Source organism: Talpa occidentalis, unplaced genomic scaffold (genome assembly GCF_014898055.3).
Source record: "Talpa occidentalis isolate TD23 unplaced genomic scaffold, MPIMG_talOcc4v2.1 talOcc4.4, whole genome shotgun sequence".
NCBI lineage: Eukaryota > Metazoa > Chordata > Mammalia > Eulipotyphla > Talpidae > Talpa > Talpa occidentalis.
The window spans coordinates 127,467,303-127,493,531 of record NW_023604295.1 but is presented as its reverse complement, the minus strand read 5'-3'; the positions used below and the strand labels follow the sequence as shown (position 1 = coordinate 127,493,531).

Here is a 26,229-nt window from a genome sequence, read left to right as displayed (position 1 = left end):
GTCCAAACACACAGTTGCTGAGAGGCTCAACACAGCGGCAAAAAAGAATGTTGGCGGGTCTACCTGGTCGTCCCACCTGTGTCTGCGCTCAAGTGACAGGACCATAAATTCTGTGACTTGGCAACTGCGACAGGAAACCCTAAGTGGGTAATTCACAGCCTGGAGTTTCTGCTGGGGTTTACATCATCCCCCGACGTGTGAGCCTGGCCAGGGCCCCCCAGGTCCCGAAGAATAACCTCGCTCAATTGGTGACAAGTCCCGGAGGGCAAAGATGGGGTCGGAGGCTCCAGATCCAACGCGTTTTGAAATCCTGGACTCTGGGCACCGAGTGGCCGGAGCGCAGACTTCGCCCGGGGCCTTTTGGGGACGCCGCCCGGCCCGGGGAGGCGCGGGAGGCTCCGGGCGGCCGCACGGCCCTGACCCGCGGGCCTGGAGGTGGGCGTGGGCCAGCCGGGCACGACCCGCGGGGAGAAACCGCCGGGCACCACCCACCGGGGCGGGCGGGGCGCGGGCTCGGCCCAACCACTGCCTCGGGGCGGGGGAGGCCAGAGCAGCCGCGCGCCCCGACGCCGCGCGCCTCCCGTCCCGGGGCGCCTCCTGCGCCCGGAAGGCTCCCGGCCCCCCCGCGTCCTCCCCGCCTCGAGGAGAGGCCGGGTTCTCCCCTCCCGCCCGCTCCCCGCGGCGCCCCCCGCACCCCCAGCCGCGCTTGGTGCGGTCCGGGCTCCCCGGTCACGCGGCGACGGGGGCGCGGCTTCTCCAGCGCTGCTGGTGCCTCTCGCGGCCTCGGCGCGCGTCCCCGGGAGCGGCTGGAACGATGTTGGGCCCGAGTCGCCTCAGCTTCGTCCTCCTGGCCGCGGCCGTCACCTGCGCGGGGGCGCAGCACGCGCCGCCGGTGGGTGAGCTCGAGCCGGGGCGCGGGGCGGAGGGGGCGGCAGGTGCGCAGGGGGCGTGAGGCGCACCTGGTCCCGGGCGGCACCTTCGCCCGGGTCTGGGGTCTGAAGGGCACAGGTGTGGGTGCGGAGCGGGCCGGTGAGACTCACCCCGGTCGATTCGATACAAGCTGGGACGAGAAAACGCTTATAGCCACCTCCGAGGAGCTGCAGAAGAGTGGCTGTGATTTGCACACCCCCAAACCCGAGTGATTGTACTTGCTCTGCTCGTCCCTGCGCATCCTCAGCTGCCAAGAGGAAAAGTCCCCGTCCAGGAGTGTCTGTAACTCAGCTAAGCGGATGACCTGATGACTTTGGGGGTCTCTGCCCCGTGGACAGGGGCTGAGGAAGTTGAGGAAGTTGTAGCTCAGACGGCTGGGAAAGCCGGGTTAGGGCAGTGGGTACAGCCCAGGAAGGCCCCAAAATGGCCTTCACCTCCTTTTTCCCTATCCCGCGTCATGTGAACTCCTGTCCCGTGGCTCTGTACCCACAAGGAAGTCACAGAACCACACGCTTGATAACAGGAGACAGCGAGGGACCAGCCACACTCTGGTTTTTACAGAAGTAGACTAGGAGTGAGAAAATCTCTAACCAGAGGCTCGCGCTATTATTTACAAAGGCATGTCTCTTGTGATACCCAGGCTTTCATAATCCTCTTCTTTAAAAGCAGTAACACTAGGGAATATAAAAATAAAATTAAATATATATATAAGCCTTATAAAAGAAAAAGAAAAAAGCAGTAACACTGCATCTGTCTTGGCCAACAAGTCAAAGGAATAGGAACTTGGCTATGCATATGACCTGGGGCTAGATGAGGATGCTCTGGAGTAGCTTAGGTAAGATATTGATTATGGGAAGAAGATGTGTGAGTTCTTCTTTCACTCTTGTATTCCTCTAAGGAGAAAGGCTTTAAAAATAAAATCATGGTGGGATATTATTCAGCTAAGGGAAAAAACGACAGAATATTGAGTAAATAAAAGTAGAATGCAAAATACTCTGTACAGTGATTTTGATAACAAAAACACTACGAATAAGGTCTAGAAGGTTATAAGAAAAAAAGGAATTTGCTTTAGTGTGGCTACGGAGTGTATTTGCTATAGAGTCGTTGGGATTATAAAAATTTTTTTAAACTTTATTACTTTGATATTGTCAGTGCCTTTCATTTAGCCAAAGACCATCAGGAAACACACCTGTAGTTGAATGGAGTGAATTAGGTTTATTGCTCTTTATGGTGAGTGAGAGTGCACGCCATGGGCATCTGTAGGACCTCACAGTAAAAGGGTATTAGGAATAACCCATTTCATAATTTGGACTTTGGCTGTGTGATTTGGAGGTAGGTCTAAGGAGTCAGAGGTTTGCTTTTAGAAAAGCAATTTTGTGATTGGGTAAAGAAGAAAAGTCATTCATTTGACCAGAGAAGGTGGGTATTGGTATTTTATGAATTGCATGGAACCTTTGTTTTTGTCTGTGCTTACACAAAATCATAAAAGTGCTTTGTTTGTTCTCATTTTTCAAGTTTCATGCTAACACAGGAACAGAACTTGGCTTGGTTGTGTCAGACCAACTTGTAATGATGTTGAGGTCTGATTGTGAACCTCAGAGCTATTTCAGATGTCAGGAGCTGCTCTCTCTCTCTCTCTCTCTCTTCCTTTCTCTGTACTGTATTATTTGAAACAAAATTATTTTTGAAATTATTTTAAAATTGCTTTTAGAATCAGCAGTCCCTCCATTAATTTAATAGTTTTTTTAAGATTTGTTTATTATTTTTTTTAAAGATTTATTTTTATACAAGAACCAGGGAACAGGCTAGATGCACAGGAGGGTGAGAGGATTCACTGGAGACAGAGCGGGAACAGAACAGGCAGATAGAAGTAATGCACGGCTGAGGGAGCAGCAGTGGGCAAGGCAGGAGAGGTCTGCTTAGCCATGTGGAATTCTCACTGGCCGGCTGGGATTGAACCCGTGCTGCAGAGGCTGCGAACAGCTTCACGGTGCGGCACTCAACCACCTGCACCACCAGGGAGGCCCCTATTTATTTATTTATACAAGAACCGGGATATAGGCCAGATGTGCGGGAGGGTGAGAGGATCCACCAAAGACAGAGTGGGGAGCAGAACAGGCAGACAGACGAAATACACTGCTGAGGGGAGCAGTAGGTGAGGCAGGAGAGGTCTGCTGCGCCATGTGGGTCTCTCCCTGGCTTGCTGGGATTGAACTGGCACTGTAGAGGCTGCGGACAGCTTCACAGCACTGTGCTCAACCACCTGCGCCACCAGGGGAGGCCCTAATAGTTTTTTAGTACAGTGGTTGTCAAAATTTAATCCACTCACCAGTGTCAATTTGAGAAACTGTTTTCCTAAGTCTTTAACAAAATGGAAAAAATAAAGGCATAAAACTAAAATTAAGAATGTTACCTTGTATTCATATTTTACAGACTTCCAGTTTTGGTTGTTAAAGGTTTTTAAATTGGTGGTCTTCTTATGGTGGGTTTTTGTCTTTTAGCATCTCCACTTAGAAGAATAAACACATCGACTCCCTTATGTTGAGCCCCTTCTTAATCTCTTTTATTGATCTGGTAAATTCTGCGAGCCAGTGGCCAACACAACCTGTGAAAACTCATATAAGTCTAGTTCCTTCTGACAATAAAAAGCAGTTTTTCACTGGGGATCATTATATGATAAACTATTTGTAGCCATATAGTAACAAAAGATATTCAAAACCACTTTTGATTAATATGGATAGTAAGGATTGGCTTGAAGTTACAAACAAGGCATTTGATTTGGAACATATATGGGTCTGGTTTTGCTTTTGACTCTTTTAAGAATATGACATTTTGAGGTCTACTGGAGTCATTTATTACTGATTCTGTTTTGAAGCCTGTTAAAAGATGATGGTGACAGAAGTGGCACAAGAGAAGTCTGGAGAGGGAGTTGGAGGTGCTATCATCCTAGGATCCCTAGACCTTGTTCAGGCCTTTGGAATTTATCCTAAAAAGAATGGGAAGCCATTGGATGGTCTTAAACTAGACAAGACAAGATAAAATTTTCTTTTTTAAAAAGACGAGTTTGGATGGCGGGGCGTGGTGCCGAGTTGGATATGAGGAGACTAATCTGAGAAATACTGTGAGTTGCAAGTATAATGATATTATTTGAAGCCATTGGAACAGGTGGATTCAACTAGAAAGAGGATGGAAAAAGAGAGGGAAAGAGACGTATGCAAAGGCTAAGGGATTCACACCGATGCAGGTAAGGTGGAGAAGAAATTGGCAAAATTAGAGTCGTAGTCAGAATGGGAGAGTATGTATTACAGAAGATGATAGGAGAGAGTGGACAGGTTACTGATGTTGAGTGCTACTGAGAGGTCAAGTGTCCATTATGTTTGGCAGCTGGAGATCATTGCATACTTTGGCCAGAGCAGTGTGGGCAGCAGAAAACAGATTGCATGCGGTAGGCTGAGCAGTGATCAGCAGGAAAGGAACCAGAGTAGGAGAGGTGACTTCTCAGTAATAAATCTGAGCAGATTCCTAAAATGTGTGAAAATGAAACATAATGACTCAATGATTAGTTGCTGAAGGGAACTTAACTTTTATGCATCAGCTTCTCATATGAGTAAAAACATTCTTGACATTAGCTACTGAATCAGCTTATAGCAAGAATTTTCACAAAGGTTCCAAAATTGCATAAATCCCATCTGGCCTAGCAAATGTTACTATTCTGCATGTGCTTTTCCACAGAACTCCAAAGGCAGGGACATATGGGTATAATCTGTTCACTCAGTCAACACAAAGTTTATGCTTACCTTGTACTGGATTTGGAATGGTTAGTGAACAAAATAGAAAATCCCTGCCCTCCTGGAGGCTTTATTTACATTCCTTGTACCTAAATATCACCAGTGTAGTAGGGTGCTAGCCATCAAAGCCAAAAATAAAAAATCATGAAATAATTTACATGCTCCTTTAAGGCAGTCATAGATGCAGAAGACTTACCTTTTCTTATTTGATAGGTGTATGTATGTTCTGTTATACATAAAGAACATACTAAGAAACAAATCATATTTAGAAAATAGTTGTTGGTGAATCAAAGAATTTTAAAATAGTCTTAATGAGTAGGGACAGTACAAAGAGATTCAAGCTCCTGTGAATCAATTAGAGAATTTAGTGAGTTTACTTCCTCTCACTTAGGAAGCAAAACAAGAGATTCTAAGTTGATTGTGGCTTTTTTCCCCTTTGAGCTGCATTTCAGTATTCAAAGCCAATTACATATATCTGCCTATCACCTATTTATGGTTTTTACCTATAAACTATTTAAATTTTTACCTATCTTGATAAGGTTGTCTTTTATTAAAACCTTACAAGTTGATCAATAAATTTGGAGATAATAAGAGACTTTAAATCACAAATGAGTTCATTATAATTCTACGTCAAGTCTACACATAAATTTGGAAGCTGAGTTTGCTTGTAAAAGTCTTCTTTGAAGGTGGAGATATAATTCTCTACCCCTATATCTAGCCTTTTTGTTTAAATGACTTCAATTTTTACCTGCTGGGCATCTGAACTGCTCTGGTCTCCTAACTGCTACCTTTTTTTTTTTTAAAGTGTTGTGTGGATGTTTGTATTTCCCTGCTCTTGTTGCGTCAAATGTACTTGCCTAGGTCTTGTGGTTAAATATATTTCCCTTTTTTTAGGAAACTGTCAAAACACTTGCCAGAGTGGCTTACCTTTGTACATTCCCTTTTGTCCATACAAAATGTGGGAAATTTTTTTCTATCTTTGTTAGCATTTGACAATGTCACTATTTATGTCTCTGTTCTAGGCAGTGTAGAGGTAGCTTGTTGTGATCTTGATTTGCGTTTCCCTTATGGCTAATTATGTAGAACTTCTTTTCATGTGCATATTTGCCATCAGTAGATCTTTCTTGGTGAAATGTCTCCTTATGTGTATCATAGCTGCTACCTTTTAAGATTTCTGTCACATTTACCTTTTATTCTTGCAGCCAGATTTCATGCAAATCTCATATCTGTATTTCATGAGTTTTTTAAATTGCTAACAGGATTACTGTAGTAAAATGTCTGATTTCAAACACCTACATGTATGATGGCTAGATTGCTCTCTTACCTCTGGGAGCAGGTAGGATGCCCCTAAGATTTGACAGCACTCTTAACTTCCCTTACAGTTGTCTAGTAGAAATACGCCTTGTAGTTTGATTTTTATATTGACTTTAGAGCGCAGATCACGCAGAAATAATTATTAGGGAAAGATGGGCTCATTGTGTTTTACTCACTTGCTGAGATTTTAGTGATCATCAAAAGCCCTAAAGGAAGTGCAACTTGTTCCCTATTAGGAATTAAATTGAAGCTTTGATTTTATTGAGAGAGCAAAAGCAGCCTGAACCAGCGCTCTGACACCTGCTTCTGTCACCAACTGTGCAAACTTCTAACCCCTAATGGAACTGGACCCTTCATCCAGATCACAGCCCTCAAGTTCTTAATAGCATGAAATTCAGTAAGAGGGCAGATAATGGAATTGTGTGAATCAGTTCACCTTATAAACTCAACTAGAGTTGTGATACTTAGAATTTTATGATGAATAAGTTAGAATGAAATAAGAATTTCATTTCTAAGGTTAATATGTGCCTTTGTAAAATGATGTGATTGGAAAATTCATACCTGTAAATTAAGACTTTCTCAACTAGAATGCTCCTTTTACTTATCCATTTCTAACTTTATTAAAAAAAGATTAGTGAATTTTGAATGCCTTCCATTGCAGTGTGTTATTTTTAAATAATTTTCAGTTGTGACCCTTAAAATACTCTCAGAATCACTCTGTAAAAATCCTCTATGGCACTGAAGAATATAGAATATATCATATAGAATATAGATAGAATAGCGTCCCAGAGGAAACTCAGCCTTCGATACCCATTTTAGACATGTGACCTTCAGAATTGTAACATTAATTTGTGTTGTGAAAAGCCACTGAGTATGTGGTAATTTGTTGTCACAGCAATAGGAAACTAATACAGCTAAGAGCTGCCAAAGACTGATGTCAATCCTTTAGCTTATGTTTTGATTGACTCTGTGTGAGAGAGACTTTTAACTAATTTTTGGCATTTCGGTAGTAGAGGAGTGTTAACTGAAGTAATCTGAAAGAAACTGTTTTGAGGAAAGGAAATCCGTGAGAAGTTCCTAACTCAGAGTAGCAGTTACTCTGAAGAATAGGAATAATAAATGAGGATGAAAAGGAGAGTGAGGGGCTAGTACACAGAAAATAATGCCTTTCCTAACCTCTACATATAGAATTGCATGGGTAGCATCATGCTAGATAAAAAGCAAGTACATGTATCTCTCCTTGCTCTTTTTCACCCCCACACATATGTTCTATCTCAAAGGATTTTCCTCTGAAGAAAATGAATAGTCTAGGCACAACCAGACAGCTTGGATGGGTGTTGGTACCGTGGAGCAGTAATTGACCAAATCCAGTCTGCTACCTGCTTTTGTAAGGCTTGCAAGTTAAGACTGGCTTTTACACTTTTAAAAGGTTGGGTGGGAAAAACAAAAGAATAATAGTTCACAACACAAAAAAATTGATGTGAAATTCCCATGTCCATAGCAGAGTGGAGTTGGAACACAGCCACGCTGGTTTGCATGTTGACTGTGGCTGTGTGAGCAGTAGAGCAGTTGATTTCTTCCAGAAGAACTTCTCTCTGTGCACTATATTCATGGCTTTTCCCTGCTGCTTAGGTGCTTCACGTCACAGTTACACAATTATAACTCATCGGCATGTTATGTACATTGGAACTCAAAGCCATGCGTTCCAATGTACTGTGTTATTTTAATCTTAAAAAAAAAAAAGTATATACCTATCTTGTTGAAACAAGAGCAGAAAAGTAGACTTCAAATGTTGAGTTCTTTTGACAAAGCGGAGTAAGGATTTTCTTGTTACTGAATTAGACAAGGAATCATTGTTTATTATGCGATGGCACTAGAATTGTGCTAAAAGAACATAATGTACGTTAAATAACAGAAGATTAAGCAGTCAACACAATATCTGCAGTTTATGGAGAAAAACGATCAGTAAAGTAAAATTCATTGCAGTTTTTCATCATAGAAGAATTTATTTACAAACTTTAAAAAGTGAAATGAGACTTCAACGAGAGTAAGTCTGCAGCTAGCTTATTTGTTAGCAAAGCACAGAAAGCCCTTTACTTATGGTGAGTTAAAGAAATCACATTTGATCGTGACAGTGGAAGAGATGTGTCCTGAGAAAATTTGTTTCACACCATTAGAACATTTTGTCTGGCAGCAACATCAATGTCGACTGAAGAACAAGGCAAATGAAACCCCGTTGCTTCCCTTGGCTCTTGTAGTTATGACATAGATCAGTTACTGATATTTATTAAAGCTCCATTGCTAAACTTGAGATTGAATAATTAGTCTTGATGAGTAATTTGCATGAAGCAACTACAAGCAAGGATGTTTTCAAAGAATTTGCAAATTCAATAATTCACTGTGACTTGAAGTGGATCTAGAATGATGTGTAACAGTTGGCAGTGGTAAAAATAAGTGTGGAATAGAAAAAAAAAGGCTTGGATGAATGTACAAAATTTTTGAAAATGCAGGGTATTTATAAAGTTTGTTATATTACTGATTGGCAAGTACTTTGTAGAAAATATTTTAATCGATCATGTTATTGAGCTAATACGGTCAGATGTGTACTTCTTTTGCTCTTGTAGACTTAGCCATTATCATTTGTGAATTTTTGTAAGAAATGGATGCTGATATGCTACTTCCCCAACCATCTAGTAACCTAAAAACAGCTTACGAGATCAGGGCCAAGGCTGAAATTTTTCTAAAAAAACTATCCTCAGTCACCATTATTGAACACTGAATGGCTTTAGAAGTTAATAGCTTTTGCTTATTTTGATGTTGAATTATCAAATTGATATCTAAAATCTAATATTTTATACTGTAATAATTTTAGAAAAAGCACTTAAAAATTAATGGTTAAATTAGGTTTCTACTTAATATTTGATACTGTTTCTTAATGAGTTCAACCTAAAATTACAAGGCAAAACAGCACTGAAATAAGAACCATAACTCTAGTAAATTTACATTGACAATGTTTGAATCATAGATGAAGTCGAATTACTTTATACACTTCCCTTACGACCAAAAGTTAAAACACGATATGAGATCTCTATTCCCAAGCAAAATTGGTGCAGATATATTTTCTATGCTCAACCTACATTTCTAGTAGTTTCCTTTCCTACTGTACCTTCCTCATATTGTGGATTATTAATTGTGGAGACACACACATATTTAAAATTATTTCACTTTAACAACATTGGAATCTTGAGAGGAAAGGAGGTAAACGTGCTTGCCATCTTAAACTAGTAATAAAAGAATCATAAATCTATGTAAATGCTTTTGATTGTTTATGTTGAGAGCTAATTCTATTTTCTTGAACAGTTCTCCCTAAACCAGTCTCATTCACTCATTGCCTCAACAGTGACCTTAATGTTGAACCTAGAGGCATAGAATCTGATAATGAAGAGAGATACAAGCACACATAATGCAGTGGCATAGATATGGTAATGGGGATGTGTACAGATGCTGTGGGCAGATAGAAGAGGGGGTGACTGTTCTCATATGGTAAGTGCATACAGATTTCAAAGGAAAAAGGATATTTGAACTGGATTTTAAAAGTTAGAACCAGAAGTTTACCCTACACAGAGAGAATAGCACATCTCGGCAAGGAAGAGGAGACACTATAGAATGTAGTTGGATGTGACAGGATACTGGGTTGGTAACTTAGGGGCAGATTATAAAGGCCCCTGAATAGTGTTCCCAGAAAATCTGGTTTGGGGTGCCAATATCTACTGCAATGGAGTCGGCTCATAATATCATAATATCACATCCTATTAAGTAGTTTACTATTAGTGATAAACCAACCTATCTGACAAACATTTTCACCTACTTTTATCTGTACTCTATTTGCAATATGAAAGCCAAATTGGCGCTAGTACAAATTGAGGCTGAAATCTGCTTGGGTGAGGTTTTAGAAGTTTTTGTGACAGGAAGAGACTTTTAAGTATCTTTGAAATGGTCTAAAATGGCAAGTCACACTTGATTTTATCTACACAGATTAACAATTTTTACCTACTTTGCCTGTCTAATCTTTTTTTTTTTTGAAACTATCAATTTTCTTTGTATTTTAGTGGACGGAAGACTGCAGAAAATCAACCTATCCTCCTTCTGGACCAACGTGAGTAAACATCATATGGCTAAACTCACTTTGACCTTTGTGGAGATTTTGTTTGATCTCATAAAAATAACAATAAGTCATATCTTCTATCCGGAGACAATTTTTCCCCCCTCAGACTTGTGTTTTATGCATTTGGCCAAGACCCTGAACAAATAGGAAAATAACCACAATGAAAAATATCCCTTTCTATCAAAATCATAGAAGAGTAGAGAATTTCTATTCTCTACTACTAAGTTTTTCTACCACTAAGAACTTTTCCTGACAAATACAGAACTCACCTGTGATTTTCTGTGATAGATTAAACTACCAGGTTACATTGGAGCAAACGTGTATAGGGTCACGTAGATGAAACATTTTGAAAATAAACCCTGGCGTCATACCACAGCTATGGAGAACAAAACATAAGGGACGAAACACCGTCAGGTTTTCATATGCTTAACATTAATGTTTTCCGTCTAGCATGTTGGCCTTTTTAAAATCCTTTGTGGCTAAATGGACCTGTTAGAAAGATACAGAATAGCTCAGCACCCCCGAGGGTACAAAGGAGAAGGAGGAGGAGGTGTCGGGAATGGTAGTCATTTTTGTTCTGTTCTTCCTGCTTGATGCTGAGGGGACGGGAAGGCAGAATACCATTTTAACCACTAATACGAAGATAACACTTAGGGGCTTTGTAGCACTTAACATAATTCTAAATTATGTGTCCTAAGTAGCCTCTGTCCCAGATACAATGAAACTGTAATAAACTAAATTATCTTTATTTACTCACCTTCCTGTAGAAAGAGGCAAAAATTTGAGAGCAGTAGTCATTGGCAGAGTAGTGTAAAGACAGTTGGTTTCTGTTACCCTAAAGCCCTGTCTCTAGTGGCTGCTCTTCAAGTCTCCCATCACCATTGGCACCATATTGGTCTCCAATGCCTTGCTGAGTGCATGCTGCATCTCTTGGCTGTTCTCATGGCCCCACTTCATTGAACATTTAGCAAGTAACTGCTACTTTTAAGGATTTTCTCCTTCCCCCTTTTATGTGTGCCTTATATGTGTCTATGAATTGATTACCATGCAAGTCTTTCCTGCTTGGACATTTAACTAGTTCCACACTGCAGCATGTGCACACACACATACATACATGTATGTGTGTGTGCACACATGTACGAAGAACATTTTTCTTATCGTTATATATGTATACATAATGCACATATTTTGGCCATAGTGTTTCTGGCACATTCCTTCCTACCTTGCTAACCTGGTTCCTAGGCAAAAATCCTTAGTACTACTCTGTTCCTTCCCTTGTCTGAACTTTAAATGAATCTTGAGATCTGGGAAGGAAATGTGATATTCATACCCCTTTGAATCACAGAAAAATAATTCTCCTATACTTTTAAGGTCATCCTTTTCAATCAAGGACATAAATTAGCATGGGCAGCTGTGAGGGAGGAAAGAAACACCTGTTTATCCAGACTGACAAGTCACATCAGTGCTGGAGGTCAAGGACTGACAGACAGATCACCCCTTTATCCATCTGAACCCCATTAACATTATTTTTTTATAGCTCACTGGTGCTTTGCATCTGCTCTCTTATTTATATGTATTTGTGTTGTGTCACTTGGACACGTTTCTAAGCCACCTGGGGAGCCAGATGGTTTCATTCAATTAATATTGATTACGATGACCTCGCTGCAGCAAACACTTAAGTCTCAAAAATAATGATGTCTATTGTTCATAATAAGCTAGGAAAATATATGATAGTATATTATGGTTGATTTAATACTGATATTTCTCAACATTTTCTGCATATTTCTTGTAATTGTCACCACCCTCATAAGGTAGATGCTCTATTTCTCTAGGAAATTGAGGTGCAGATTTGAATTTTTTTTTAATTATATTTCTGTGTAGAAGAACTGGGGTATAGGCCAGAGGTGTAGGGTGAGGGGTGGGGGGAGTGAGAGGATTCATCAGAGACAGAGTGGGAAGCAGAACAGGCAAACTGACTGAAATACACTGCTGAGGGGAGAAGCAGGAGAGATGGGAGAGGTCTGCTGCATCAGTGGGTTAGCTCCCTGGCCAGGGATGGAACTCAGGCCTTAGAGGTGATAGCGCTGAGACTTAATCCCTAGGATGGAGGGTAGAGGGGGTGATGCAGATGTTAAATATTGAGATATTTTAGAAAAATATTTATTGTGATATGAAATGTTGGATTATGGTAAGCTTTATTTATTAAATTAATTTTGTTGATCAGATTAACAATTCTCTCAAAGAATTCTGATTCTATCCTGAAATAAATTTGTCTGGGGTCTCTCCATCTTCAATTACTTAAAATCCTCTGCTGCATTATATATTTACTCTCCTCTGGAATCCTTGAGCTATTTAGAACTCTATACTGAAAAAAGAATCAGGAGAGGGATATGGTTGGGTTTTGTTAGATGTTGTGAGGAGAAGAGCAGCTTGTTGAAGTTCATGGGCAGAACACAAATCTTAGGACAATTTCACAGCTATGAATAACTTCTGTGGGCTGCTGATTTATGCTTGCCACCAGACACAGAAATCCAAATGCATGCTGATGGGGAGGGGAGGAGGTCACTGGCATCTTCCCATAGTAGAAAGAACAGTAATTATTTAATTTAATTTAGATAATCAGCTACTACAGAAGTGGATTTTAAAAATCCTTTGAGAAGAACAAAATTCATTCATTGTGATCTTCTTTAAATGTGTACAGCACAAGAGGCTGCTGTGTCATAAAACCTGAAACATCCACCCAGAGCCCAGACTCAGCAGAATTATTTAGAGATTCAAATAATTATTCATGACCACAGGTGTTTAAATAGGACCACAGTTCATGACTTTTAGGAACTAACCCACCCTGCCCTAGGCATTTCTCCTTCACATTGCGGAACTTGGCAACACCTTCTCCTTCTCTGGAGCAGAGCAACAATAGAGCAGAAGAGGTCTATTTTTAGGCATAGTTTTAAGCTGATAAATCACTAAATAACACCCCTATAGAGGCTGCTTCAGCTTAACAAGTGCCAGAAGATAATGTTTCTATTGCAACAGAGAAAATGGCTGTAGAGTTCACCAACCAGAAGTATTGCTCGGCTCTGTTGATAAGGATGTGGACAGTGTTTGTCTTCATAGTAGTAAAAGAACAGGTAGCTGGGGATAGAGTATGATAGAACAGTACTTGGGCTTGAACTTAATCCAGAAGACTGAGAAGAGGCCTCCCCGGTGGTGCAGCGGGTTGAGCACAGTGCTTTGAAGCTGTCCGCAGCCTCTGCAGTACAGGTTCGATTCCCGGCCGGCCAGGGAGATTCCCACATGGTGCAGCGGACCTCTCCTTTCGCGCCCTCTTCTCCCCTCAGCAGTGCTTTCGGTCTTTCTGCCTGTTCTGCACCCCACTCTGTCTCTGGTGAATCTTTTCACCCACCCATGCCTCTAGCCTGTACCCCAGCTATTGTATAAATAAAAAATAAATCTTTAAAAAAAGAAAGTATGAGAAGAAAGGAAGTAAGGAAGTGTAGGATGATTGAAGAGCGAAGGTTCTATTTGGGGACCTTAAAGGGTCTCTCACTGAGACCGACAGTAGAGAAGTTGATTTGGCAGTAGTGTTAGGTTGTCTAAGAGGAAATTCTGAGACTGAGAAATCAATTAGCAAAGTGCCTACACTAAATCTGCAGATTTAGGAAGAGGAAAATCAAGGCAGATATTTCCTACCGGTGCTATTCAGGCTTTTTATATATATATCTATCTCTTGAACCAAAATTATATTAACCAATTCTTGAACCAATTCATATTAACTTTCCAGAATGTATAATTCTATTTCAAAATTTCTGAAACTATTCTTACTTGGGTGTGGAACGTACAGAAGCACTGGGTGGGAAAGCGCTTTTTTTACTATTTTTGGTTTGAGTACCAGCTTCTATATTGCTGTTAAGAATACACCTCTAACATATCCATATAGATGTAAGTATATAATCCTCAAAGCCTCATCAAAAATTTGCTTTCAGTATTTCAAGATGATGCACCTCTCATTACAGGTATAGGGGTCCAGTTCCATGGTACACCATAAATCTTGACTTACCACCCTACAAAAGATGGCATGAATTGATGACTGACAAGGCATCAACGGTATGCTGACTCTTAAAGCTTCTCTTTGTGACTTTACTGAATACAATTGCAATTTTGAAAGAATGCTACATGAAACTGTACACCAAGTATTTTAAGAATACTTTGATACTTCTCTGCCATTTACAATGAATGATAGCATAGAAAAAGATGTCATCTCTGTATAGCTACTTGCTCTTTTCAGGGGGTTTTAATTTTTTTTTTGGCCTTTGTTTCTTCCTCTTACTGTCATCTACCTTCATCTGAGTAGTTAAGAATCAAATGCCACATTAAGGACAAAATTAGACTGCTTGTGTTTATCACTAATTGAAATTATTTTCAAATAGCACTATTCGATTTAGCTACATATGCATATGTTTAATAAAAACAGATAGCAATCTTAGTGTCAAATTTCAGCACTGCTTTGTTTCTTGTTATTTTTTTTGTTTTTCAGCTAAAGATAATAGTGAATTCCCTGAAGGATGTAGTAAATGCATTTGTGCCAAGTGGAAAGGTTATACAGCTAGTGGATCAAAAATTGGTAAGAAATACTACTTCCCATAATAAATTTCTTTTGTTTATTGAGGTCATTCATTTCTAACCTTACATAAACTTCAAGTATACAACTTTCTGTTTCAACACCTGTATAAATCACGTTATAATTATCATCAAAGGTCTGGCTTATGACAATGATAAGTTTTAAACACCCACATATACATAGAATTAAGAGAGGGTTCTGGTATTTTGTAAAGATATAATTTGACATCCTCTTCTAAGAAGCATTGACAGGTTTGCATTTACTTTAGACCACTGTCAAAACTTCATAGGAACTTAAAATTCTGGGGCTTGGTAGTATTACAATAACAAGGCACAATATAGCATACATATTTTGCAGCTTACTGCCGGGGACCAGCCTCCGGCAAAATGTCGTGTCAGGGTTCCTGAAAGGATGAGACGGCGTTGGCGAATACGAATGATCTGAAACTTAGGGACTGAGGGGAAGGGAATGAGGTAGAATGAGAAGATACTGACACTTTTTGCAAAAAATGTATAAATAAAAAACCTACTGAGCCTTTCGGCAGAAGATACTAACTACCTCATTCCCTTCCCCTCAGTCCCTAAGTTTCAGATCATTCGTATTCTCCGATGCCGTCTCATCCTTTCAGGAACCCTGACACGACATTTTGCTGGAGGCTGGTCCCCGGCAGCTTACTACTCTTTAATGTTTGGTAAAGGTATGCATTGTTTTATAAAACAATGGGCAAATAAGCATACATCATTTGGGACTATGGCATTTCCTACCCCTTGTAATACTTAGGTTTGCAGATTCCCTATTGAAAATTTGTGTGTTTTTCTTAAGTACTTTTGCCTGAGTTGTTTCAGGACACCCAGAGATTCTTCTAGATATGACCAAATGACGTATTCAGCCCAACCCTTTATTTTATGGAGCCCTTCAGGAGCTATGACCATTGAAACTCGATTGCTTGGGCATTCACCAAGGGTTTTGTTTTCTTTCTGGTCACGCACAAAGACTCCATTTCTCATCCCCTTTTTTCTTTATTTTTGGTGAAACCAGTGGAAAATCTAGGTCTGGCGCTCTAGGCCGCCTGAGAAATCCTCATCACCTTCTTTTAGTCTTTGCTCTTCAGTGCAGATTTTTTTAACCTTGGTAGAAGTGATATTTGGAATCAAATAATATATTGTTGTGGGGACTCTCTAAGCATTATAGGATGTTTAGCAGAATCCCTGACCCTACCCACTGGATGCCATTAGCACCCTTCAGCCATGACAGCCAAAAAGGTCTCTTAACATTGCCAAATCTTCCCTGGGGCAGGGGGTTGGGGCCATACTGCCTCTGGTTGAGAATCATTGTCCTAGAGGCAGGATGCTCTGGGTATTTTATGCCTACCATAATATACCTGTCAACCACCAAACCAGTGATTTATGTTTATGTTTTAAGAGCCATTGGTTAAGGCTGGTGTTTATGTTCATACTAACCAGGCTTCCCAAAATAAAAATGTTGGCAGAAACAGTGAAAGAGGGGCTTCCCCTGGTGGCGCAGCGGTTGAGCGCTGGGCTGCAAAGCTGCCTGTAGCCTCTGCAGCGTCGGTTCAATCCCCTGTCGCTGGCGAGGGTCCCACATGGCACAGCAGACCTCTCCTGCCACGCCCACAGCTCCCCTCTGCAGTGTGTTTCGTCGGTCTAGCTGTTCTGCTCCCCGCTCTGGCTCTGGTGAATTCTCTCACCCTCCCGTGCTTCTGACTGTACCCAGTGCATGTATAAACAAACAAACAAACAAATAAATAAATAAATACAGCATGCCTCTATTAAAAAAAAAATTTCTTTAAAAAAAAATAATAAAATAAATAAATAAATAAATAAATATCCAGGTTTTGTGATCAGACAACTTTGGGTGTTTTGTTTGTTCTTTAAACATTCGATTTTAAGTCACACACTAGTGGTATATCCAACAAATTTCTTAACCTTTGAAACTTAATTTTCTCATCAGAGAGCATTTACAGATTTCATATGGTGGTTGTGACTACTGAATGACATGCTGTATGCAAATCCCAGTGCCTGGATGTAATAAATGACTGATAAATATATAATTCAGTGAGGATATATAATTCAGTGAGGATACTTGTGCAGTGCTTTGAACACTTAGGAGGAAAAATTAGTATTCTTAGTTAAGTCATATTACATGTAAATAACAAGTTGGTCAGAAATGAGACTTGTGATTTTTAATCACATTGTCTCACCAAGAGTTTGTAAGCTTAACTAGTGATCACATTGTTAGCAAATAGCTGTTGTTGAGAATGTCTGATGTCCACCATTGAGTTAGTTCATGCGTTCATTACAGCTCCAGAATGCAGTGAATACATATGAGCCCCAAATCAGCCATTTACTATGAGTGAGGAGAATACAGATTTGCTGCTTTGAGTGTGAGAAGGAAATAGTAGTGAGTTGTAATGCCGGTGGCTGAAGAATGACTTCAAGTAGAGAGATAAGGCGTGTTTGTGATGTTCCTGTGTTGTGATTTATGTTAGATTATCAGCTGGATATATTACAATTTCTTATCTCTCTACAGGAGAAAAACAATCCTAAGGCTGGAATAAGCAATGACAATCATAGTTCTCTGCTTAATATCTGAGAACAGATAAGCTGAAGGAACAAAAACAAGAGTTAAAGAACTAGGGTCCCAATATTGAGTATTATTTAGAATCTTTTAGAACTATCATGATGTAAATATGCTAAATATGCTTTTAAACAAAATATATGCTTTGAAAAAATTAGGTAACCTAGTGTTACCATAATTGGAATAATAAATTATTTTTTAAAAGAGAAGGGTATAAGAAAAAAAAAAAGTTTGTCACCTATTAATGATAGCAATATCTAGAACAAGTTATATGTATAGACTCATATCTCAAAGCAACCCAAATAATTTAATTATTATTAAATTATTTGTATTTCAGCCTGGCATGCTTGGTCACTTTCCTGGACCTTTTGAGGAAGAAATGAAGGGGATTGCAGCTGTCACCGGCATTCCTTTAGGTAAAGTTCACTTTGCAGCTGTTACAAATTTAGTCAAGTGCTTCGAAAGTCTTCTATTGCAGAATGGCATAAATTCAGTAAGTGCACAAATATTAAGTGCACAAATCTTAAAACTCACTAGAGTTTTAAAAGTGCTTATATACATGTAGTCACAACTCGGATTGAGATATAACATTTCCAGCAATCCAGAATGCTCCATGATGCCCCCTCACAAACAGTATTGCTTCCCTAGGTAACTCTTATTCTGACTTCCCCATAGATTAGTTTTGCCTCTTCTTGAACTTTTTATGAATAGGACTGAAAAGTATGAAATGTGTCTGGTGTCTTATACTTGTCATTATAGGTAGCATGCTGTTGTATGACTAGGATATGTTGGGCTTGTTTCCAGATAGAATAAAACATTATGAACATTCTTGTACATGTCATCATATTTTTAGTTATTGATGTCTTTTAGAAGCTATTTTTAAATGTTCACTTTCCAATAGCATTTCAAGAAAAAGACTTTTCTACCATCACAAAGTTTTATTTTTAAGCCAACAAAGCAATAGGATTGTTATAAATAGCTAGCAATACCTTGGTTTTACAAGAGAGATAGTAAAGCCTTTCTGAATATCAGTGGTATTTATTAACAAACATTGCTAGATTTTTTCCATTGGTTTGCTTCTTTTAAAGCCATTCTTTAAAAAGGTAGTCAACTTACTGGAAACATCAATTCCTCTATCATATAAAGAACCCTGGCAAGTGACTATAACAAATAGCTCAAGAGAAAAATGAATTAAAATGATTCATAATAAAAGAAAGTAAGAGTAGTATTTCACCACAGTAGAAGTCAAATGGAAATAAAATGAACATTAGATCATGATGGGGAAAAATGTGAAACCTAATGTGTTAAGATAAAATAGGACATAAAAGGTGGGTTGTATACTTTCAAGCTAAATTCTAAGTGGACTTATTATAGTTTTGGGAAAATATTTAATAATTAGAATGTTATAAATGGGTTTTCTGCAGATTTTATTAATAGTTCCTCTATCTCTTTTCTCTCCTTAGAAATGTTAGTCACATTCTAAAGTCTAGCAAAATGCATTTTCAGCATAAACCATGAGTCAGATATATTAAGTTATCATATTAGAGGCCCCCAAAGAAAATAAAAATGTAGCACACTGATGAAAAATGTGGACCCAGATGCCAAGCTTGCCTTATGGGGAACCATTTTTATCTTGAGTCTACAGAGACCACACAGACTAGTAAGTCACCACCAACTATCCAGGCTTACTCAGGCTGCAGGTCACTTTTATATATCAAAGGAAAAACTCACTCAGTGATGATAGTTAAGCTTTTTCTTGAAAAATAATTTTCTAATACTGTCATGGTTCTCTATATTGACCAAAAAATTTCCTATCTTTTCTTGTAGGAGAGATTATTTCATTCAATATTTTCTATGAATTTTTTACCATTTGTACTTCAATAATAACAGAAGACAAAAAAGGTAAATGTGTGCTGAGGGAGGATGGGCCATGCACAGTACAAAGTAAAAGAAAAACCTAAATAAATGGGATTGGAATTAGTAAAATCTAGGTTGTTAATGTTGCTTCTGTGTATGCTGATACAGTGTTAGAGAGCTTGGTAAATTTTTAAAAGTGAATTGAAAACTATGTTAAGACCAATGTAATGCCTGTTGATATTTAAGTCAGGTGTTTCAGGCTCCTGGTCTACTCATACCCAGCTTCATGTTTGGCATAGTCTTCAAATACTTAATACCCCAAACTTGCATCAAAAGCCAGGACAGACCTCCCATCATTTCCCAGCCAAATGACCTTGTGTAGAACAGCCTGACATTACCATGTTTTTCCTGACAATTCCCCAGAGCACAGGATGGTTTGCTCTCATTCACTCTTATCTTTTACCTGTGCTTCAGTATAAAGGGCTATACCTAGCCTTTGAGGTGTCCAGCTGTAGGTGACAGTCCCTGAAGGGAAGCTGTTGGTAAGTCTTATTAGGCAAGGCTAATATAGCTGTGTCCAGGTAGAGCCTTGTCATAGTGGACCACTGGTCCTTTTTCCATATTCTCATTCTACCTGAAACCCTGATCATGTTGTGGGGCTTCTGGTTGACATGGCATCACTATAGGTGATCTTGTTAACATCATCTTTATGTACTTACATATCAGGATAATGCTTCATCCTTATGTTGGATTGAACAGTTATGAATATCAGTTAAGCAGAATTAATTGCTTTAGAATCATTCATACTGTCAACTTCTACATTTCTCTTCTGCTTACTTTCAATTAGGTCATCTACTGCATGGGCGAAACATGGATTTTGGAGTATTTCTTGGGTAAATAAATAATGTGGTATGATCAGTCCCTGAGAAGAGCAGATTGTGTTACATTGATGAAAATAAGCCCATGTCATGTCCAAAATGTGACCAGAAGTGAAGACATTGGATTTCTGGTTTTGAGACAAGTTGGCACACTGGTTTTCAGTTATTGGAGCATTTGAGTTGCACCTAGTGAGCAGGAATCTGAACCATGCACATCTAGTTACTGCTTCTAAGGAAGAGAAGTATTCTATTTTGTGTATCATCCTGACCTTTCTCAAAAAAGTGTAACAGTAATTAGCAACCTAAATTTGAATCTGGGATTTGTTCTTTATAGGCAGGTGTATTGGAGAATTAACTTCTCTGAGCTTGTTTGTCATGTGGAAAATGAAGGAGAAAACAGTCCATATTGCAAAGTTCTCATTAGAACTGATCTTTAAAGGGAGGGAAGTGGGGAGATGGCTCAAAAACAGGGGAAGGAAGAGCACAAGGGACTTTGGTGATGAATTACGGGTGCTGTGGTGGTGGGGGAACTACAGGGACCACACCAAAGGGGAGAAATCAAATAGTAACCAAAAATTAACCAAAATGTAAAAAATCAATAAATAATTTTTAGAGATCAATAGCTAAAGCACCTAGTGTAACACCTGGCCATCATTATAGTCTTCGTTATTATCATTGTTTACTAAAGACACTGAAATTTGTCTTTCATAGGTGGAATACAAATAATAATTCCTGGGTCGTCACCGAGGAACTCAAACCTTTAACAGTGAATTTGGACTTCCAGAGAAACAATAAAACTGTCTTCAAGGCTTCAAGCTTTGCGGGCTATGTGGGCATGTTAACAGGATTCAAACCAGTAAGAAATCTATTTTTACCTAATTTTGCAGGTAGCTCTGTTCTGTGTCCTGCTATTACTCTCTGCGAAGGGTGGAGTCCAAGGAAATGAGGAGCTAAAAAAGAATATGAAACCCCAGTTCATCCCTTTGTATTTTTTGTCTCCTTCATAGGTGTGAGCTTGCATGGTAGAGTAGAAAGCAAATGAAGGTTGCTAATCCCGTTCTTGGGAAAAGGCATGTGGCTGGGTGTTGAGGGCTCAGAGTCGAAATCTGGGATCTGGTCCTAGTTCTGCCACTCAGGCAAGTTAGGCATCAATTCTCTGCGCTTCAGTTTCCTTATCAGACAAGTGTGACTGATAATGTCCCTCTTGTTTAACATATTTGATGTGAAAATACTTTGACCTTCTAAAAAATCTGTTATTATAAGTGATATTATTGTAGTTGCAGTTTTTCTTTGCAATCCTCATTACCCAGTTCAGGCCTTGGTCCAGCTCTATAATGTGTAGTGAGAGGACTTCAAACAGCATGGTTGACATTTCTAACTTCATTATTTGTCTTATTCTTAGGGTCTGTTTAGTCTTACACTAAATGAACGTTTCAGTCCAAATGGTGGTTATATTGGTGAGTGGCAAGTTCTTAAAAGAAAGGGGATTCACAGATGTTTGAAGAGGAGGGAGGACTATGCCTTCTAGTTATATAGTCTTAACCTCTTGCATGTCTTGTGACTGCGTTTGATCTCTTCCAGGTATCCTAGAATGGATTTTGGGAAAGAAAGATGCCATGTGGATAGGGTTTATCACTAGATCTGTTCTGGAAAATAGCACAAGGTAATCTCTTCAGTTGCTTCATTAGCAAGCATAATATTTTAATTTTTTATTCATTTTTTAAAAAGATTTATTTTATTTATTTATGCATACAAGAGCTGGGGTGCAGGCCAGAGATGCCAGGAGGGTGGTGGTGAGAGGATTCACCAAAGACAGAGCGGGGAACAGAACAGAAGGACTGACTGAAGTACACTGCTGAGGGGAGCAGCAGGCGAGACAGGAGAGGTCTGCTGTGCCATGTGGGTAGCTCCCTGGCCAGGGATCAAACTCATGTTGCAGTGGCTGTCGACAGCTTCATAGTGCTGAGACTTAACCCCTTGCACCACTAGGTAGGCCCAATATTTTATTTTTTTTAATTGAAATAGACTGACATATGCTAGTTCCAGGTATACAACATAATGATTCACATATAGTGAAATGTGTATCATTATAATAAGTAAAGTTAACATCTGTTGCACACAACTACAAATTTTTTTACTCTGGTGATGAGAACTTTTAGAATTTACTTTCTTGGCAACTTACAAATGTACAATTCAGTGTTATAAACTGTGGTCTCCATGCTGCACATTACATCCCCATGATTTATATAACTGTAGGTTTGTACCTTTTGACTCCTTCACCCATGTTGCTCAATCCTTTATCCTCCTCCTATATTCTCTGTATCTGTGAGCTTGGGGGAGGTCTTTGTTTCCTGTCTTTAGATATCAAATGTAAGTAAGACCATCGTATTGTCTTTCTCTGATTTATTTCTCTTAGTATAATATCCTCAAAATCCATCCCTGACAAGATTTCATTCTTTATGATTGAAAATTATTCCTCTGTGTGTGTGTGTGTGTGTGTGTGTGTGTTTATAATGAGGAATGAATACACCACATTTTTTTATGAGTCATCCATTGATGGACACTTAGGTTGTTTCCATATCTTAGCTACTATAAATAATGCTGCAGAACCATGGTTGTGCAGATATCTTTTCATAATAATGTCATTGGTTTGGTTTTTTTTGTCCGTTTTTTGGATAATTACCCAGAAGTATAATTGCAGAATCATATGGTAGTTCTATTTTTAATTTTTCAGACTGTTATTTTTAACTTTTATACTGTTTTCCATAGTGGCTGCACCATTTTACAGTCCCATCAATAGTGCATCAGGATTCCCTTTTCTCCACATTCTCCCCAACACTTATTTACTCCTGTCATTTAATAATGCTTATTCTAAGGTGTGAGGTGTTAATCTCATTGTGCCTTTGGTTTGCAGTTCCCTGATGATTAATGATGTTGAGCACCTTGATCATATGATTTAACCCTCATTTTGTTAATGTGGTGTATGTATCACATTGATAGATTTGCAAATACTGAACCATCTTTACATGGTTAACGGGGTCATAATGATAATACTTACATAATTATCTGTTAAATGTAATATGGCTTATTTTAATTGCTCATATTAAAAGATTAAAATATTTCCCAGTTTATCATCCATCAAGAAAATAGTTCAGAATTTTTCAGGGGAATCTTTGAAACTCATGTAATTATTCACTTTGTGTGTGCTTATAACAAGGAAGTGAATTTACTTACTTAAAAAGTGCTGGGGACTTTTCCACTATGAGGAACATCTATCACTTTTCCTTGGTATACAATAAACACAAAAGGAAATTGTACAAAAAAAAAAATCATCATTGAAGTCTTACTACCTATTAACCTAGAAGTTATAATCTACTCTGGTACAGAAATTTTATAATAGCAATACTGCTTTTAGCTTACACTACATCCAAATGACCTAGAATAAATAGGTGTCAATTCTATTTGTTTTCCCTTTGTTATTACAACTAGGAAATTTCCATTCCTAGTCAACTAAAAATGTTTTTTTTTTTAAATGTTTCTATGTAGTTATGAAGAAGCCAAGAATATACTGACCAAAACCAAGATATTGGCCCCAGCATACTTTATCCTGGGAGGCAACAAATCTGGGGAAGGCTGTGTGATTACACGGGGCAGAAAAACAGCTTTGGATATATATGAGTAAGTACACTTGTTAAAGCAAAATAAGTAGAACTGAAGCATCATGTGACTCACTAACAGGTTGAAAGCTTAAGAAGAACCTCCCTTTGTATCTAGACTCAACCCCCAAAAGGGCAGATGGTATGTGGTACAGACAAATTACGACCGTTGGAAAAATCCCTTCTTCCTCGATGATCGCAGAACACCTACAAAAATGTGTCTGAATCGGACAACCCAACAGGTACATCCCCAGTGTCATTGACAGGAGCTGGTGACCTAGTGATCTAGTTCTGGCATTTTCTTTGACCTTCTAGGATTTTATAAATCTCATCCGGTAACTTTAAATAGTCCCCACTAAATTTTTGTTTTCTGTAGTTTTTTCATTTAAAGAGCTAAACTTTGCCTTCCTTTCCCTAATTCTAATGTTGGACCCCTCTGAAGCTGAATGATATACAGGCAAGAAGGGAGGAAGAGACAGAAGGACGTGTTCCCTTAGCACCACTACCTCTGTTTCTAACAGTGACCCCAAGGAAATTCTTTCTAGGGGTGTTGGGAAGGTTCATTGAAGAGTGTCTTGGTTTCTTATGACTCATTTAATGTAGCTAAGCTGCTGCTAGTTGTAACTTGTGGAACAAAACTACTTTTGTGTTTCAGAATATCTCATTTGCAACCATGTATGATGTCCTGTCAACAAAACCTGTCCTCAACAAGGTATTTTAATTCTATGTATATTTGCTAATTTTAGGGAAAGAATTTGGTCCTGTGCTTATGTGCTGTTTCTATTCATGATCCGGAATAATGGTTTCATTAAAGTCAGTTGTTTCAGTCTTTGTTATTAGCTTATTACTTATTAACTATTTGTATCATTATGTTATATAATACATTATATATCTTATATATAATTCCATGTTAATTATCTAATATTAAGTCATTTCATAACACAATTTCACAAGTATAGAAATACTAGAAATACATCTTGAAATTGACAACATCCTTAAAGTAGGACTAACTTTTCTTTCAGCTGACTGTGTTTACAACCTTGATGGATGTCACCAAAGGTCAATTTGAAACGTACCTGCGCGATTGCCCGGACCCTTGTATAGGCTGGTGAGCACCCCGGGCCTTCAGCGTGAGCTCCGCAGCACAAGGTGGGAGCTCCGGCTTAGCTGACTGAGCAGCCATCCGACCTTCCAAAGATTCCGAATCAGGACAGGTTGTCATTGAGGCGTGTGCTGTCCTTCTCAGTGTGTTTACAATTCACATGCTATTTTTGCCATAACAGCTGATTGTTCTTATTTACAGATAACTTCCTTAAGTACAGTACAGCAGTTGTTGAGAATTTGCTGAGTTTCATTTCACGTTGACATTTGTGGATGAGGATGGGCAATTAAACTATTGTGGGTCCCACCTCCATGTAATGAAATGAGGTTCTCTGTGGGCGTTGAATCCAGTGCATCTGTGTGAGTAATAAAATAAATGGTCCACACTAAGCAGTTTTTCACTTAAATCTACATGATTGTATGTTTTCTATATAACAATCTTTTCTCACTGGTTCTGACTGCTATTAAAATTAATATGCCATTGTCTTTGCTGTTTGTAGCAGCGATTTAATTTCATTAATTTTGATTGGAGGGAGATGAGATGGACGTTGAACTATGTATTTCTCTTACTGGACAATTCATGGGCCTTTGATTCTAAAGAGAAGTACTTTTTGGGGTTCTCAAAGTAATCTGTATGCAAGGTAGTCTTTTATGTAGAGAGTTGAAATGTTCCTTTTTTATAATTACTCTACCTCCTAGAAACCCCAGGAAGTGGTTAACTTCAAAAACTGAGCCCCAGGTTCTGTGAGTAAATGGTAAATAAACAGGTCAAAGACTTGTGGAAAATGGGAAGTAAACCGCCATTATTTTAAATTCTAAATAACATTAATAAATACATTTTTGTCACTCTGATTAGTATGTGTTTTTTTAAAACTAGAGTTACTAAAAATGTTTTTCAGAAATCCAGCTATTTATGAAAAGTGCTAATAGAACTTGCTAACCCTTCAAACTTTCATAACTGTGAAATGCATGCCAATTGGGCAAGACTGTATCCGCTTCATTTCTATAAAATGTCAGTTGTATTCAATACATTCAATAAACAATCATTGGCAGTAGTGTCAGCCAGGTGTCATGTATGCTGATTGATGTGTACCTATGTGTCGGTCTGAGGGTGGCGATTATTATGGAGAAATCCAAATAATGTCTGAATTAAATTACAAGGGTTATGTAAATGGGTTATTCAACTTATAGCTAAATGTTACAATCTCTTATGATTAATCCCTCCACCTCTTAACCCATTGGAATCAGCCCCATGTGCAAGCGTCTAAAGGCAGCTTTCCCCACCAAGACAGAAGGTGCTTCCACAAAATTACAGTGACTC

General features: G+C 38.9%; 1 protein-coding gene across 1 annotated transcript; it reads left to right on the top strand.

Annotated features, from left to right (window-relative positions):
• The first annotated feature begins 774 nt into the window (after window positions 1-774).
• ASAH1 (N-acylsphingosine amidohydrolase 1) lies at window positions 775-25,988 on the top strand. Its single transcript, XM_037526341.2, has 14 exons — window positions 775-892; window positions 10,142-10,188; window positions 14,214-14,304; window positions 14,735-14,821; window positions 17,754-17,832; window positions 19,244-19,318; window positions 20,121-20,166; window positions 20,863-21,007; window positions 21,554-21,608; window positions 21,733-21,814; window positions 23,698-23,829; window positions 23,926-24,049; window positions 24,463-24,519; window positions 24,830-25,988. The coding sequence occupies exons 1-14, from the start codon at window positions 815-817 to the stop codon at window positions 24,917-24,919; spliced, it is 1,188 nt and encodes a 395-aa protein (XP_037382238.1). The 5' UTR covers window positions 775-814; the 3' UTR covers window positions 24,920-25,988.
• Window positions 25,989-26,229: the final 241 nt, after the last annotated feature.